Source organism: Hyperolius riggenbachi, chromosome 10 (assembly GCF_040937935.1).
Source record: "Hyperolius riggenbachi isolate aHypRig1 chromosome 10, aHypRig1.pri, whole genome shotgun sequence".
In the NCBI taxonomy this organism is placed as follows: Eukaryota; Metazoa; Chordata; class Amphibia; order Anura; family Hyperoliidae; genus Hyperolius; species Hyperolius riggenbachi.
The window spans coordinates 66,556,568-66,574,858 of record NC_090655.1 but is presented as its reverse complement, the minus strand read 5'-3'; the positions used below and the strand labels follow the sequence as shown (position 1 = coordinate 66,574,858).

At 44.0% G+C, this 18,291-nt stretch overlaps 1 protein-coding gene across 14 annotated transcripts in view; it reads left to right on the top strand.

Moving 5' to 3' along the window:
* Window positions 1-18,291, top strand: part of ABLIM1 (actin binding LIM protein 1) — a 440,123-nt gene that overhangs the window by 376,887 nt on the left and 44,945 nt on the right. For 10 of the 14 annotated variants that reach the window (XM_068257415.1, XM_068257412.1, XM_068257404.1 and 7 more), the window contains 2 exons: window positions 3,938-4,030; window positions 7,485-7,532. The exons of 1 other annotated variant lie outside the window; for it this stretch is intronic. In XM_068257415.1, coding sequence (XP_068113516.1) covers window positions 3,938-4,030; window positions 7,485-7,532 — 141 coding nt within the window. The remainder of the gene's footprint in view (window positions 1-3,937; window positions 4,031-7,484; window positions 7,533-18,291) is intronic. 3 more of the 14 variants (XM_068257410.1, XM_068257409.1, XM_068257413.1) reach the window with 1 other exon arrangement.

Here is an 18,291-nt window from a genome sequence, read left to right as displayed (position 1 = left end):
TCAGTGAGGAGCAGGAATGTGGGAGGGGAGATAACAAGCCTCCCTCTTGTCGGCAATGTACCAAACAGAGCCAGATTAACTGAGGTAAGATTTATCACAGCAGAAACATTATTACTTGTATGGCAATGCTTGCAATGCAGGATCAGGTTGTAGACTGCATAATAAACACAGAGCAGCAGATAAATGGAATTAGATTTTATGGCTGTGAAGGTTACACATAAAAAGGTTGAGGTAAGTCTTAGACTTTCATCAGAGAAGGAGGAAAATGCATAGTGCAGGAACATCTGAACTTTATTACAGGCTGCAACATCTTCAGTACTGGCAGGTGATCTCTGCAGAATGTTCAATTCTGAGTGTTCTAGTGCCAGTACAAGAATATATCTGGCCTCCCATAATGCTCTGGTGGGGAGAATTCTACATTAAAAAACAGACTAGGATAAGCCTCAGTGGGAAGTCGGGGCTACATTCAATATACAGCCATATGTAGCCATAGGAAGTGTTTCTGATGCTGAAACCAGGATATTTAACATAAAAGTGGGTATCCTGAATAGTTTACTGCATTCTTTATCTCGTTCCAGTTCCTCTTTAATCTATTTAGTACTAAGGAAAAAAAAACCCGCATTGGAAATAAAAACATTTTTTTATCAGTAAAAGAACATTCCAAATAAACAATTTAGACTCCCTTTTGTGTGTATGTTTGTGCCATCTCCACCCCACCAAGTTTTGTGAACAGAAGAGAGAGTCTCTTAACAGCTGCAGTAAAGAAGTTGCTAATATACTGAAAAGCAAAGTCCCCAGACTTGGTGATTAATAACAAAACACTATCATTCTCTATGGACGTAGATTATCTTTACTGTGTTGCAGCTCAGGGGTGACTGTTTGTGTCAGGTGCAGGAGGAGCGCAGCAGGAAATCAGCTGTGTGCTGCAAAATGTCTTCCCTCTCTGGATCAAAACTTCATTTTACATTTAGTCTGATAAGCACTGAAATGTTCACATCGGTATTTGGAAAGATTCAGCGGTTGGCTGTCTTCAGGTAAATGAGCTGGCAGTTTGGAGTATTGGTCCTCTACACCTAATAAACACATTGATGTTTCCTGGACACATCTGGCTTGGGACCTCCCTCTTTCTGGTCCCCGAGGTATGGATGCATCTAGTGAGACGTTGGTTTGCACATTTCTGCACCCCGCTGTTTGATGTGGTCATGCTTGTTGTGTCTTTTGATGAATAGCACATTTTTGTTCTTAATTGACTTTAGCCTGTGTAGTAGATATTTTACATAGCCGATATTGCCTTCTCCAGCGCTTCTTGAGACCCATTGTCTGCGGAGATCTACTTTGTCGCTATAACATGAAAATTATATATAAAGGAAACTTGAAATGAGAGGAACATGTAGGCTTCCATTTTATTAACCCTTTAGCAGCCAATTTATTTAGAGGCTTGAAATTGTTCCGGGCCAACTAAATATGTTACATTTCCTTGCTTCTAATTAGTACTGCTGTAATGTGTATTTATGGCCACTTGTCACTAGGTGGCAGTGTGATACAATAACTTCTGCTGTCAGTTTCTATATTTTCTGCTAGCAGAGAGACATCAAAGCATTCCAAGAATTTACAGCACAACTAGTTCTGCCGACTGAGGTCAAAAGCAACACACCTCTCTCAAACGAGATAACTCTATTGAAGCTGCTAATGGGTTAATGTTGTTTGTTCTCATTGTTCTCATTTTCAATGCACAGTTTTCTGCATAACAGACAAGTTGTTTATGCAGTAGTCTTTTATTTTTTATTTTATTTTTTACTACCTGACTCGCTGGGTTTAAAAACCTGTCGTCCTGTGTGAATGTCAGATGCACCTTGGCTAGACAGAATAGCAGTCTGTGAATTCTCCAAACGCCTCCCACATCCCATTATCATCCACATGAGTTAGTCAGGGTGATGCTGAATAGGAGTGGGCACCTGACAGGATTTTACTGTAATGACAGTGCTGTGCCTCTCCACCTCCTCTTTGCTGATGCTCAGAGATTAACTCTTTGTGGCCAGCTCTGCAACTCAGAATCTTATCTAGTTCTGCCTTGTGTTTTCTGTAGTAAAGCATTTACACTCCCCTGCCTCATTAGTCACTGAGCAAAGACCTACTGCCGAACTGTAGTTGTGCTGGCCACAAAAGTTATCCTATCTCCTCTCAATTCTGAGATAGATTAAGTGAGGTGATCTCCTGTGTGATAAGGAAGGAGCTCACACTCCAATAATCTCATGTCCTTAGGGCCCATTCACACTGGGGCGATTCGCTGGTGTTTACAGCAGATTGACAGGGATCGCTAGTGCTTTTAAAAGCACTTTTGTAATGTAAAGTATATGGCAGTGAGCTCACCGGTGATTTGCGATAAATGCAAACGTGGTGCATGCAGTGATTTTTGAGCGAACGCGATTGGCATATTAAAAAAAGCGCTAATTGCGATTGCTCAAAAATCACAACAGTCAAAAATACACCATTACCGTGTAAAATCGCTGCCACAAAACACTAGCGCTAATCGCTAACATTTTGCAGTCCCCAATGGGAATGTGCCCTTACTGTTGTCAAAGTTTAATGCCCCAATTATAATCCTACTTTATTCTCTCAACCATAATCCTCTTCTAATGGTCCAACCGTAGTCCTCCTCTAATGGTCCAACCATAATCCTCTTCTAATGGTCCAAACATAGTCCTCCTCTAATGGTCCAACCATAGTCCGAGTCTAGTGTGTCAACCATAGTCCAGTGTGCAAACCATTTTTCTACTCTGATATCCCAAAGATAGTCTTTACTCTAATGCCCTATCATAGTCCTAGCACAGGGTGCCAACCATAGTCATAGTCTAATTTTCTAGCCATAGTCTAAGTTCAGTGTGCCAGCCGTAGTCCTAGTCTAATGTCTCTAGCATAATAATAGCCTAATGCCCCTAATGGAAATCATAACCTAATGTCTCTAACATAATCACACTCTAATGCCCCTCCCATATTCTAATGTCCCAGCCATACTCACAGTCTGTTGTCTCTACCGTGTATACCCATTCCATAGTCAAGTCAATTTTAGGGATGCCAGTTAACCTGCTGGTTTGTCTTTGGGATGTGGAAGGAAACTGGAGCACCAAGGGAAAACCCACACAAACATTGCGAGAACATACAATCCACGTTCCTTTCAACAACTGAAACCAATTGGCTGGTCTGGGCAGCCACAACAACAACACAATTTTCTGTTGAATCCAAGGGTCAAATTGCTAATTTCCAGCATGTCCGATCAAGAATGGAATCGATTTTGAGTACTGATCTGAAAATCAATCCCATTCATGATCAGCAGCTGATCGGTCATGCTGGAAATTATCGATTCGACCCATCGATCTAACGGGAAAGTGCATTGTGTGTACCAGGCATTAGGGATGATCAATGAGATGCAAATATCTCTGAGTGTATTCAGACTTATGTATATATGGAGCTTCAAAGTGGACTAATCAATTTAAACCAGGGTGGGACTTGATTGGTCTATGTTCAAGCGGCATATATTTGCATAAAACTTTACATAAATCTGCATGAACTCAGAAATATTTGCATCTCATTGATCATCCCACCCAGGCATTATTGCTTAATTTGTCTCCAAACATTTTTTAATCCTGTAATGACTGTTCTGTGCACCCTCCCTCATCACCAGAGGGCGCTGTGACATCATCGAGTTCTCTCACCTCCACAATGATAACCATGAACTTTGCGCACTGACTGTTCTCTATACTATAGGCAGTGGCTCATGTTCTAAGTTTTCTCTTGTTCCTGTTTAATTACAATTTTTCATTTGTGTTTGTTTGATTTAAATCCTTTTGTTACTGTTTAATTTCAGCCTCCCACTTGTGCTGTACTCTCTTTTCATTTTTTTTTTTTTAATTTATTTCCATTTTTTTTCTCATTGGAGGCACTGAGCCCAACAGCGGTAGGAACTCCCCTCTCCACAGCCGCCCACTAACGCCAACCTTTGCTCAGGCCCCCAAACATTTCCATGTTCCAGGTAGGAGCCTGCGCTGTGTGTCTCTGTCCTGTCCTAGCGTAGTGTGCAGGAGAGAGAGAGCTGTTCTGTGTCCATCTGTCTGTCTGCCGCGGCAGGGGGGTCATTCTCCATGTCTGGGAATTATTGCAAAGCCAACTGCTCGCATATGTCTATAACAAGCATGTGTGTCACAAGCTGTAGTACTATTATTGTTACCTTTTTACATATTACTGACATCTGCTTTGCTATAACTATCTGTCCCTTGGCAAAGTTGACAATCTCATGTCTCTTATAACGTGCCTTCAGATTTTCCTGAGCTTCATGCAAGATAAACTTTTAATAGTCCTCTGAGCCACCATCCAAGGTACTCGCACACAAACAAGGGTGGGTGCTAGAGTGGCCGTATCAGACATAACATTAGCCTACTGCCGCCACATACCTCCACCCTACTTCAGTGTCCTCTGCAGACCTGGCACCTACTCTACCCGTGTTCACGCTTAACATTTTCCTCCACATACGTGGTCCCTGTGGTACTTGTATTCCCACTTCACAGTTCCCTCTGCAGTTCTGGCCCCTACACTACCTGTGTTCCCACTTCTTTGTCAGAGGACACAGCGGACATGAGTGAATGGATCCTATATATATATATATATATATATATGTTAGCATGGGATCCATTGACCTGTCAATTCTGTTCCGTTGTTGAAAATGGTCCATTTTGGCTAGTTTTGTGAACCGAACCTAAGCATCCTATTTGCTGAATTCTGTCATGTGACGTGTAGCACATAGCTGAAAGCGTTAACAACAGGGTCTGATAACAGGGTTGTTTCTACTTGTTTCATCATCTTTAGAGATGCAGCATCATAGATAGAACTTTGTATTCCCTGCAGAAGACTAGGAGGCAGAGCCAGATTATCCACGAGGCGACCTAGGCAGGTGCTCAGGGGCTGGTGCCTGTCCAGGGGCCCTGCTGCCACCTTCTCCAATCTCCTCCTGCCAACTCACCTTACCCCCCCCCCCCCCCCCCCAAAAAAAAAAACATGTACAAAACAGAAGGAGCCAATACTCCCATCTTGCCTCGGGCCATATTTTACTATAATCCATCCCTGCTCGGAGGACATTGCCGACTGGAGTGGTTCTTAATAAAACATTTCCATTCAGTGCTGAGATCAGAGTCCTGGCAGGAATGGGAGCGTGACAACATGTCATTGTTGTGACCACTCCCCCTGTTATGCTCTGCTTGCCGCTGTGTATGCAGGACACTCTCTGCTCTGTTGCTGCCATTTCCTCGGATACAGGCAGAATGCATTCGGCTATCTCAGCCCAATGAACTCCCCATCTGTGCTAAATTAGGGAGCGTGTCCAGTGATTATTTTTCATTTTTGTGTCATTTTATTTTTTTTCCACTTAAAAAAAATAGAAAAAGTCACTAATGAATATGATATTGTCTCAGAGCTCCCCCTGCTGGTAAGACTGGCAAGTACAGGGAGTTTTCAGTTTATGCCAGGATTGTGTATACTTAACTGTACCTCACATAACTTACATAATGAATCTCTATAAAAAGTAAACTGAGACCAACTACTTAGCAGTGTTTGTCCAGGACAGGTGTGTTAAAGAAAAAAAAACTCCTTTCAGTCCATTCAAAATTGCTATTGTTCTTGTGTATTTATATGGCGCTGACATCTTCTGCAGCACTTTTACATAGTTTATATATAGCCATGTTACTAAACGTAGCCATACATCTAACGATGATGGGCAGATTTGTCCAAGAGTCAAATCTCTCTCTGATCGAATCTGATTAGATCTGTCAGCTGCCCATACACCGCAGGCTGATTCCTGATCGATTTCAGCATGAAAACTCTTGGGAATTGGCCGAGACGCCACCAGACTGCCCCCAGTGTATAAATGTGCCCCACGTGTGCGCATTTATACATTACCTGTCCTGTGTCGGGACTAAATTGGCTGCATTGTCAGTCAGGCATGCACCTGGCGGCACCGGTTTTCATTCAGTTCCAATTATATTAATGAAAACAGATGGTTTGTTATAATTATTCTTGTTAAACTTTCTTTATACAGCGCTAACATATTACACAATAGATAGGGAAGACATTACAACATTTTTCCACAGGGACATTTTAGTGTTAAATGGTACACAGAAGGGCTTCCCAACCCTGTCCTCAAGTACCACCAACAGTGCATGTTTTGTGGACAGGCCCTTAGAGTAAGCAGTTTAGCAATAAGCTCTTTGTAGGCACACTGCTTGACTTTGCGTTGGCTGACCAACATGCGCTGCTCTGTGAAGAGGGGAGGGAGGAAGATAGATGAGCAAGCAAAAGCCTGCTGAGGGAACGTTGAAGATCCTGTGGGTAATCGAGTGAGCCAGTGATGATGAGGACATCAGTAAACACTAGATCAGGCCTGGGCAAACTTGGCCCTCCAGCTGTTACGGAACTACAAGTCCCACAATGCATTGCAGGAGTCTGACAGCTACAGTCATGACTCATAAAGGCAAATGCATTGTGGGACTTGTAGTTCCTTAAAGGGGAACTGAAGAGAGAGGTATATGGAGGCTGTCATGTTTATTTCCTTTTAAGCAATACCAGTTGCCTGGCAGCCCTGCTGATCCTCTGCCTCTAATACTATTAGCCATAGCCCCTGAACAAGCATGCAGCAGATCAGGTGTTTCAGACTTTAAAGTCAGATCTGACAAAACTAGCTGCATGCTTGTTTCTGGTGTTATTCAGATACTACTGCAGAGAAATAGACCAGCAGGGCTGCCAGGCAACTGGTATTGATTAAAAGGAAATAAATATGGCAGCCTCTGTATACCTCTTACTTCAGTTCCCCTTTAACAGCTGGAGGGCCAAGTTTGCCCAGGCCTGCACTAGATTTTACCCCAAAACGGTAGGCTGATGTCAAGGAACTCTGTTGTGTATTGATGGAATTCCATCTTGGTTGTCTCTAAAAACAGCTGTAAGTTCTACCTGTAACGGTCATCTTTGAATTAATTTCTACTTGTAAAAAAAAAAAAAAAAAAAAGCTTTATGTTACCACCACAGCGTTCCCATCTGTCTTGTGTGTTTTTTATGGAAACAGCTGATGATGCGTTGATATTATCTACCCGTTTGCCCATTGTACATGTATGTAGTGTGCTGACGACAACGTCCTGATGATCTACTCAACCTCTTCCCCCATTGTTTTTAATAGTGTTGGTCATGTCTAGGGGAAAGCATGGAGAAGCATGTGATCAGTTTGGTCAGGTGATAGATATGCAAGTCTCTGATTTGCTAGTCATGATCATGTGCAGGATGTGATCACAGCAAATCAGAGCTTTGCAAATCTATCAGCTGATCAAACAACTCACAAGCTTCTCCACGATTTCTCCTAGACATGACCATCGTTAGTTACATGTGGCTTGTGCAATGTTGTCTTTCTGAGATTCTCAAACTTAGTGAAGTCTCCTTTCTCTCTGCAGACCTAGGCATTAACATGTACCGGAAGCCTCCCATCTACAAGCAGCACGGTAACGTATTGAGTCCGCTCCGGATAACCTCCGTGTCTGCCTGTCTTTTCTGCAGTGCGGCCGCAGCTTGGCCTGTGCATGCCTGTCTTCTTCTAACTGGTGGCACTGCGGGGATTTAGTGCAGCACGTACTACCTGACTTATCAATGGGTGTCTTATTACTAAAAAAGGAGGCCTAGATCCCAACTTTATTTCCCTTCCATATTTCCAGCTAGAGAAGGGTGATGCTGATGGATTGTGCATTCTTGAAACAGAAAAAAAAAATCAGGGAAACCAGTCACACAAATTTAGTGAAATTATAGGACAAGTTTTGTAAAGGACAGCTATCACAAACAATTGTAGAATTTAGAATACATATGCATAAAAGTACATTTCTCCCAGAGTAAAATCCACTACAAATTACTTTTGGTACTTATCCGTTAGCCGGGCGCATCCGGCAGGTGGCGCTGTTGTAGCGAATTTCGATGCGCTGTTGTATCTAATTCCATTCATAGTTACTGAACGTAGTACTGTGTGAATGGAAGCGCCGCAGGTGGCGCTAATTTCATTGTTGATACGTAACGATACAGTGTGTTAATGTCAACGAATATACATTGTATTTGAAGTGGCCGGAATTAAAATGAAGGCGGCGGCAATGTAACACATGAAGCCGCCGCCTTCGTCTGTTCTTCTTCTTCTTCTCCCCCTTTGCCCTCTCGCTTGTATACAATGCTGCCAGCCTGCGGGGACATGCGTGTCCCCCCAGAGTCGTTCGTCGCGGCAGGGAAGCCTGCTTGTTTCCTTGCGACGAACGACTGTGGGGGGACACGCGTGCCCCCCCCCCCCCCCCCCCAGCTGGCAGTGTTGTATAGAAGCGAGAGGGCAAAGGGGGAGAAGAAGAACAGACGAAGGCGGCGGCTTCATGTGTTACATTGCCGCCGCCTTCATTTTAATTCCGGCCACTTCAAATACAATGTATATTCGTTGCCATTAACACACTGTATCGTTACGTTGCGTATCAACAATGTAATTAGCGCCACCTGCGGCCACCTGTTACCATAGTAACTATGAATGGAATTAGATACAACTGCGCATCGAAATTCGCTACAACAGCGCCACCTGCCGGATGCGCCCGGCTAACGGATAAGTCCTATCTCTCTGTCACTTACAGTAGGCAGTGAAAATCTGACACATCTGTTAAGTTTTGGACTAGTCCATCTTTTCATGGGGGATTCTCAGTTTTTTCTTTATTTACAAAAGCACTTTCTGAAGTGAAGTTGCTGAGTCCAACTGCCAAAATACTGTGCAAATTAGAAGGGAAGCTGGTTTGTGTAGATGCTTTCCAGGGAGTGCTTTTTTAAAGAATAAAAGGTCATTCCGAGAATTTCTCACAAAGAGATGGGACTAGTCCAGAATCTGTCAGATTTTTACTTCCTACTGTAAGTTGCAGCAACATAGGAAAAAGATCATTTATGGTGCATTTTACGCTGGGAGAAATGTACCTTTTATATGTATTTATTTAAAATGTTTCTATTTTCCGTGAGGTCGGTCCTCTAATCTAGTGTCATGTGGACCGTTACGGTTGGCCAATCAATCCTATTTTTAATCTGAAAGGCAGGAAATTAAGCCTTGATTCCTTCCGACAAATAAGACATGTTAGATGCCGTCATAATATTGGTCATTACTATGCAAATGATTTCAGTAGTCGATACCTTACTACAGCCACATAGATGCTTATCCTATCCAGTTTACACAATCGTGCAAAAAGTGACTTAAAGGGGTAGTATAGCGAAAATTATGCTGTTCCATTATCCCACCATCAGTTATGTAATAGGGAAAGCATACATTTCTGCATCACTAAATCAGCTGTTCCTGACGGGGATGCGACGGCTGCCTGTTCCCTGCTCTCTCCTAACTGCTATCAGCCTTCTGTATCACTCTGCCACAGCTGATTTTTAACTGGGCTCACACCCTGTGCTTCTGACATGTAGCTACAAAGTAACTAGCTAAGTAAGTAACTAATTACCAGCCTGCTTATTTAGTTGCTTTATAGCTACATGCGAGAAGCACAGGGCGTGTGAGTTATAAATCAGCTGTGGCAGAGTGACACAGAAGGAAGAGGAAACCGCTAGCCCATCACATCCCCATCCGGAACAGCTTATTTAGTGATGCAGATCAGCTGTGTAGAAGAGTAGAATTGGTGTTAGGAGCTACTTTTTAAACACAAGCTCTATAGAGAAATGTATGCTGTCTCTATTAAATAACTTATGGTGGGGATAATGGAACAGCATATTTTTTGCCATAATGCCCCTTTAAAGTGTTATAGAATATTTAAAACTAAAGACCATCCAAACCCAGAACTGAACAAGGCAAATTCTAATAGTAATTAGATTGATAAATAAACATAAGCTGTATAAAGGACAAGTGAACAGAATGCCAGTTATATTATGGCCACATGCGTTTGGCAAACTCCACTGCAGCTGTGGATTCACATACAGTATTTTGTATGATTTAATAGAATGCCATCTTACATTGATTTTTGGAGTTAATAAATAAAACTTAAGTGGAAAAAAATGGAGTTCAGCAAGCTGCAGATCTATATGCAGCGTTTCATGTTCCTCTGGACACATTCAGGCTGTTGTCGCTGTAATTATCTCTTAATTGTTGATGCTCCCTCCATCCCATCTCATGTGTCTGTAACATTGTCTTGTTTTATTCTGTTTCATGGTGTGCTGTGTGCATCCCCTGCTAACATGACATGTTGCCCCCCCTGGCCTCATCATATTTCCCCAGTAAGTACTGCGCTTCTGGAATAGCACAAAGCGCTTCTGGGCACTTGGCTTTGGCTTATCTTCTTACTTCCTGCAGCGTGATAGGCAATCTCCATCTTCCCTCTGTCTCCTCTCTGCACCTCTGCCAACCTTCCTGGTACCCACACCGATGACACGCCTCTATAGAGAGCACACTGAGTACACACCTCTATAGAGATCACACTGAGGACACGCCTCTATAGTGATCACATTGAGGACACGCCTCTAGAGAGATCACACTGAGGATACTCCTCTAGAGAGATCACACTGAGGACATGCCTCTATAGAGATCACACTGAGGACACGCCTCTATAGAGATCACATTGAGGACACGCCTCTATAGAGATCACATTGAGGACACGCCTCTATAGAGATCACATTGAGGACACGCCTCTAGAGAGACCACACTGAGGACACGCCTCTGTAGAGATCACACTGAGGACACGCCTCTGTAGAGATCACACTGAGGACACGCCTCTGTAGAGATCACACTGAGGACACGCCTCTATAGAGATCACACTGAGGACATGCCTCTATAGAGATCACACTGAGGACACGCCTCTATAGAGATCACACTGAGGACACGTCTCTATAGTGATCACACTGAGGATACGCCTCTGTAGAGATCACACTGAGGACACGCTTCTGTAGAGATCACACTGAACACCTGAAAGACCGCACTATTGTGAAATATTACCAGAAACACATCAGCTGTACAGGGCTTCATTTACGGATGCCAGGTCATAAAAACTGATCTCTATCATATATATTTACTAAATGAAGGGTGGCTTAATGTGTACCTGAGATGGAGCCCCTTTAAAAATGTATACAAACCTGGGGCTTCCTCCAGCCTGATCGCTCCCTTGTCGTCCTCAGTCGCCTTCCCCGTGGCTCGCAACTGGCAAAATCCTCCAGACGGGGCCAGTCAGCACATGCACAGTCTGGCGGTGGGAGCATGCTTGGCCAGGCTGTGCATGTGCAGTTGCCCCTGGACCAGATAACTTTCCGGGGAACAATTGCGAACGAGCGGAGAGTCGGAAGAGGACGGCGTGGGAGCGATCAGGCAGGAGGGGGCTGGAGGAAGCCCTAGGTAATTATATTTTGTCTTTAAAAGCCCATCTCAGGTTCCCGTTAAAGTTCCAAAACCTTCAATAGGATTTATGAAGGAGAACACAGCTAGTTTGAGGGCGACAGTGTATGAGCTGTGACCGCCACCAGAGGGCAGCATGCCACCATATCTGTAATCTGCCAAACAGTGTCAGCGTATCCACAAAGCTGAAAAATGCTCTCCTTTTTCTTTCCTTACTTTTTCGTCTCTTTGGACCAGTTCACACGGGTGACTGCCGAAAGCGTCGGTGACTTGATTTACTGCCGGGACCGACTGACGCCTACATTGGGATCAACGGGAGCGTTCACCTCAATGCATTTGCCGGCGATTGCGCAAGCGTCAATCGAAATCCCTGGGATGCTGCATGTAGCGTCCCGTGGCGGTTGTGCTCCTCCCATGGGGCTCCAAACACGGCGGAATGTTCGGTTGCAAAAAAGCTTATAGCATCGGCTAAACACACTGCCTGCAGAGGACACAGTTGTGTGAGTTGATCTGCCGGATGGATCGGGCAAACTGCCTATCAGTAGCTCGTCTAATTGTTTGCCACGTGTACACATGCCAGATTGTCATCCAACAGACCAAAATCAGATGACAGGCAGTTTTGTACAAGCAATAATACTTTCTAAACACACACACACACACACACACACACACACACACACACACACACACACACACACACACACACACACACACACACACACACACACACACACTTACTGTTTTAAGGAGAATATACACAAGCTTATTTCACAGCTCATGTGTTACATATGGAGTTCTTAGTGCCAGTTACAGGGCACACAGCCAGGCGCTTGGTGCTTGAGCCTCTGCTCCTGCCTGATCCCTCCCCTCTCCTCCGCTGACACTAATCCTGTAATAATCCTCTAACTTTCTGGGCCTTGTGCGGTTCTGGCCGTTGCATGATTCTCTTTGGGAAGCTCTCCTGGTACTTCTAGTCTTGTGAGTGGTTGTGCACCAGGAACAGATGTGACCCTCTCAGTAGTGCAGCCAGTGTCCCCCGAGCAGGGAGCTGCCCATTTTTCCCCAGTCTGGTGTCCTGCAGTGGGCTGCACCTCGCTGGGAGAAAGCCTTCACATTTATTTAATGTATTTATAAAGCACTAACATATTACGCAGAGTTGACATTAAGGGGGGCTCAGCAGCTCGTGCTGCAATGCATAAAGAGACACTGAAGCGAAAAAAAAAATGATATAATGAATTGGTTGTGTAGTAAGGATAATTACTACAACATTAGTAGCAAAGAAAATATTCTAATATTTTTATTTTCAGTTATATAGTTTTTTATAACATTGCATCATTCTCTAATATTTGCAGATTACACACTACTCAGCATTCTAAATGATTTCTACAGAGCGGGCCAGTGAACTATTAACCTATTAACTCTGGAGAGAAAAAGAAAATACAGTGACTGACAGTTGAGATAACAAGCTTCAGAAGACAGAGCTCTCTGTGACTTTGAAAGTCTGGAGATCAATGGCTCTTTTACATAGATAACAACTGGAGTTTCTTAACTCTTCCTGTACTGGAAACAATATTAGACTTACAGTGATTTGCATATATTCAGCAGTGATGGACTGGGAGACATCTTGGAGCTCACTCCAACCTGAATTATCGCAAATTCTTTCTGTTTTAACTTCTTCCGGACCGACGCAGTACAAATCTACGTCGGGCAGGGGGCGCTCCGGTTCTGACTGGACGTAAGCTCTACGTCCCATTCACATCGTGTCCCCGCCATTCCCGCCGCTTTCTCCCCGCTGCAATTTGCTCGCCCTGCCGTCTCTATGACGGCAGAGCACTGTGAGCCGGGCAGGAGCAGTTTTCATTGGCTCCTGGCCCTGTCATTCCTGTAAGCCGTTCCCATTGGCTTACATGGAGTGACAGGGTCAGGAGCCAATGAAAGCGGTTCCTGACCGGCGCACAGTGCTCTGCCTTCATAGAGACGGCAGAGAGAGCAGCCTGCGACGGGGACAGAGCAGGGTGACCGGCGAGAGCGGCGGATTTTTGTGGCGATTCGTCGGTATGCGGCGTTTTAGCGTACCAGCAGCCTCTGGCCCTTAAGGGGGCAGAGGCTGCTGGTACCGAAGTGGTTAAGAAAGCAAACTTTTGTTTTCCATAGCATTTTAGTAAAGGGGCTTTTAGGACCATTGTGGCCCCTTATACACTCCAATGAGTTCTAGTTCACCATGAGCTTACTGGTTAGTCTAGACTTACAGTATGTCTCTGCTCCTAATGTTTTATTTCTTAGCTGTAGTACACATACAAATCATACCATCATTTTTGTTTTCACTTCAGTGTCTCTTTAAAGTGGACCTGACCTCTTGCACAGGACAGAAGGAAAACATAGATAAATGCACCCTGTATGTATTTAGAGAGTTTAGCTTGTCTAATCCTCACTCATCTGTGACTAATTACCAGTGTAATTTTATCTCTCAGCTGTGTCAGCTGGCTACCTCATCAGAGCAGCTAATTTGTAAACACAGGATGTTAACACTATGTCTGATTTAGTGAAAGCAGGAAGTAGACCCACTGCAGATTTATTGCAGGATCGGTATCATCTGTAACAAAGAAATGTTTTTCTGTAAAGGTTATTATGCTGTTGGATATCTTTTAGAGCAGAGAGGAATTCCGGGGGTAAAGTAAGTCCAGCTCTGAGGCTGTTTCTAATTTCTGACAATGGGATAGTGAAGAGCACACAAACTATTGCAAGCAGAGTCTGTTGTGCAAACTTCCTGGGAAGTTAAAAGGGAAATTCCATATTCCTATAAAAAAAATACTATAACCCTAGAATGCTGATGCACTTTTTTTTTAAAGGACCATTATCATTAAAAAATTGTAAAATGAAAAATATTTATGAAAAATATATTTCTTCCAAAGTAAAACGCACTATAAATTACTATTTTCCTATATTGCTGACACAGTAGGCAGTAAAAGTGTGATTGATATGACAGGTTTTGGATTAGTCCATGTCCTCATAGGGTGCTTACAGTATTTCCTTCTTTCTTTACGAAAGCACTCCCCGGAAAGGATCTATTCTACACAAAGATGCTGGCCAGCCTTCCTACTTACTTATACACTTGGACTGAGCAACTGGCATTCAGTAAAAGCTTTTGAAAATAAAGAAGATCCTAAGAATCCCCCCATGACAAGATAGACTAGTCTAAAATCTGTCTGCCTTCTGACCGTGAAATAGGAAAAGTAATTTAAAATTAAAAGAGTTTTAAAAGTACATTTTGTCACAATAGTGGACCTTTAATCAACTATTAAAAATGATCACGTGATCTTTCCATTTCAACCAGCTGTGAATTTTCCAAACATCGGTACTTCCAGTATGTACTGCCCAGAACTTTCCATCTTCCTGCAGGAGTAGTGACATGGGAAGAGCAGAAAGCTTGGTTACTAGTTTTCAAAAATATTCCCCCTAAACAAAAGTAGAATTTCACCTTAAAGGACAACTGTAACAAGAAGGATAATGAGGCTGCCATATTTATTTCCTTTTAAACAATACCAGTTGCCTGGCAGCCCTGCTGCTCTTATTTGGCTGCAATAGTGCCTGAATCACACCAGACAAGCATGCAGCTAGTCTTGTCAGGTCTGACAATGTCAGAAACACCTGATCTGCTGCGTGCTTGTTCAGGGTCTGTGGCTGAAAGTATTAGAGTCAGAGGATCAGCAGGATAGCCTGGCAACTGGTATTACTTAAAATGAAATAAATCCATCCATCCATAACACTCTCGTTACAGTCGTCCTTTAGAGCCAATTCCCAGGCAAAAATAAATGTTTTCCTAGTCCTGTGCAGGCCACACAAAAGCAGGGATTGTTTTTAATATACCAGCTGACAACTTTTTAATCAGAATACCTTTTCTGTGTAATCTGAGGCTTATGCAGATAAAAATCATGTCTGCTACATTTGGATTTCAACCTGGACACAAGAAAAGCAATGCTGTCCTGTAGTCCACCAGGGTGGGGGGCGTGGCACAGACAGCAGTCTGAGAAGGTCGCTGCCTACCGCTCATGAGGTCTGCGGTACAGGAAGTGGCTGGAGAAGAGACTCCTGACCGGCTTCTTTAAGTAGTGTGTATTTACTTGGCATCAGTTAATCAAGGATCTTCTCAGCCAATAAAAACAAGCGGTGCCACTGAGTGCTGCACAGGGCTAGGAACACATGTGCCTGCCGTCCGGCCGGCTTTCATAAAGCGTAATCTGAAAATAATTAAGTGGGGGAATAAGCTGATAGACGGAATTCTTTCGGCTGGGGCTTATCGTCGGTGAGGAAAAAGTTTGCAGAAAATTAGAAGCAGCTTTCGGCATCGGACAAAGCAAACATTGGCTGGACGGCTGCGTCTTCCGTGGGTCCGCATCTTTCCAGGATCATCAGACAAAGGAATGTGCAGATCTTTCTGCAAACTCCACTGTGTCTTACATTAACAGACTGGCTCTGCTGCTGGAGGACACATTGGAGATCCCAGCCAAAAAATCCCTTTTTTTCTTGAGTTTGAGAATGACACATGTGCACGAAAGACGTCGGGGGTCGTAGATGAGCTGGAAGGAATGCGGACCGTGGAGGATTGGGGCTATTGTGCTCTTGTAGTCTGTTTATTCAAGTATACTGCACAGTTACGCTTTTCCAGGCTCAAACATGACCCCCATTACATGTGAGAAAAAGCTTCTTCACTGAAAAAATGATGTTTCAGATAGACGTGGGATATGCTGGATTGGGTCAACCATTGGCTGCAAGTAACTGTCCGCAACACAATCCTGGCCACGTAGCTTAACCCTACCACCCACCCCAAACCATTTCATTTATTTTAAAGTACAACTGTAGTAAGAAGTATATAGAGGCTACCATATTTATTTTCTTTTAAGCAATACCAGTTTCCTGGCATCCCTGCTGATCCTCTGCCTCCAATACTTTTAGTCATAGACCCTAAACAAGCATGCAGCAGATCAGGTGTTTCTGACATTTTTGTAGGATCTGACAAGATTAGCTGCATGCTTGTTTCTGGTGTGATTCAGAGACACGTCTGCAGCCAGATAGAGCAGCAGGGCTGCCAGGCAACTGGTATTGCTTAAGGGCTCGTTCAGACTGCACGTGTTTCCAGCCGCGTTTTGGAAACGCGTGCAGGCGGCCGACACGCACGACATCAGACAGTGCATAGAGTGCACTGTCTGCTGTTCACACTGCATGCATTCTGGATCTGTGCGGTCCGGGAACGCATGCTGCATGCAGATTTTCAGTGATGGGATCAGCCACGCAACACATACAAACGGCGTGTGTTCGCATGCGTTGCGTTCCGCATGCGTGGCCGTCCGCTTTTGTAATGTGAACGGGCCCTTAAAGGAAAACAATATGGCAGCCTCCATATGACTCTCACTACAGTTGTCCTTTAAAGCGGACCTGAACTCAGAACTTCCTCTCTGGTCTAAAAGATCAGCAACAGCATAATAACCTTTAAAGAAAAAAAAGCATTTCTTTGTTACAGCTGAAACAAATTGTCCAATAAATCTGCAGTGTGTCTACTTCCTGCTTTCATGGAAGCAGACATAGGGTTAGCATCCTGTGTTTACAAATTAGTTGCTCTGCCGAGGCAGCCAGCGGACACAGCAGAGAGATCAAATTGCAATTGTGATTAGTCACAGATGAGGGGGAGTTAGACAGGTTCTACCTCTAAATACATACAGGGAGCATTTCTCGGGTTTCCTTCTGTCTTGTGCAATAAATCAAGTCCACTTTAAACAATACCAGTTGTCTGGCAGTTCTGCTGACCTCTTGGGCTGCAGTAGGATTGGAATCACACACCTGGAACAAGCATGCTGCTAATCCAGTGAGATTTTTGTCAGAAAGATCTAATCTGCATCTATGGCTAAGGCTGCTTACACACCAAGACGTTACAGGCGCACGTTAGTGCGCCTGTAACGCTCCCCCAACGCACAGCAATGTAACACAAGTGGGCTGTTCACACAGCCCACGTTGCGTTACATGTAACGCTGCACGTTCTGTGCAAAGTGCAGCATGCTACGGCGTTGGAGCGGCTATAGCCGCGTTAGACTGTTTGCACATGCGCAGTGGGGGGCGGAGAGGAGGCGGGGAGAGCCAGCTACAGTAGCCGCGCACATGGCTACTTAATATTCACTGCACTGGCGGGCGCTGATTGGCCGGCGGGACCACGTGATGCAGAGTGTCTCGCTCTCCGCATCACGTGGTCCCGCTGGCCAATCAGCGCCACTCTGGGAGACATTATAGGACTCGAGCCGCCTAATGCGGCTCACTCTACCGTCGGCTCTTGCAGCACCATACGTTGTGTTAGGTGCACGTTATGCGACCTTAACGTGGCACTTAATGCAACGTCTTGGTGTGCAAGAAGCCTAAAAGTATAGAGGCAGAGGATCAGCAGGATTCCAGGCAATGTACACCTTTCAAAAAAAGAGATATATCAGCCTCCATATTCTTCTCACTTCAGGTGTGCTTTATAGAGACACTGAAGCAAAAAATAATGATATAATGAATTGTTTGTGTAGTATGGATAATTACTAGTATGTTAGTAGCAAAGAAAATATTCTCATTTTTATTTTCAATTATATGGTTTTTATTTTACAACATTGCATCATTCTCTAATATTTGCAGTTTACACACTACTCAGCATTCTAAATGATTTTACAGAGCAGGCCAGTGAACTTTTGAACCCTTCTCTGCAGAGAAAAAGAAAATACATTTACAGACACTTGAGATAATAAGCTTCAGAAGACAGAGCTCTCTGCCACTTTGAAAGTCATGGAGCTCAATGGCTCTTTTGCTCTTAACTCTCAATGGCTCTTTTGGCTCTTAACGCTTCGTGTACTGGAAAC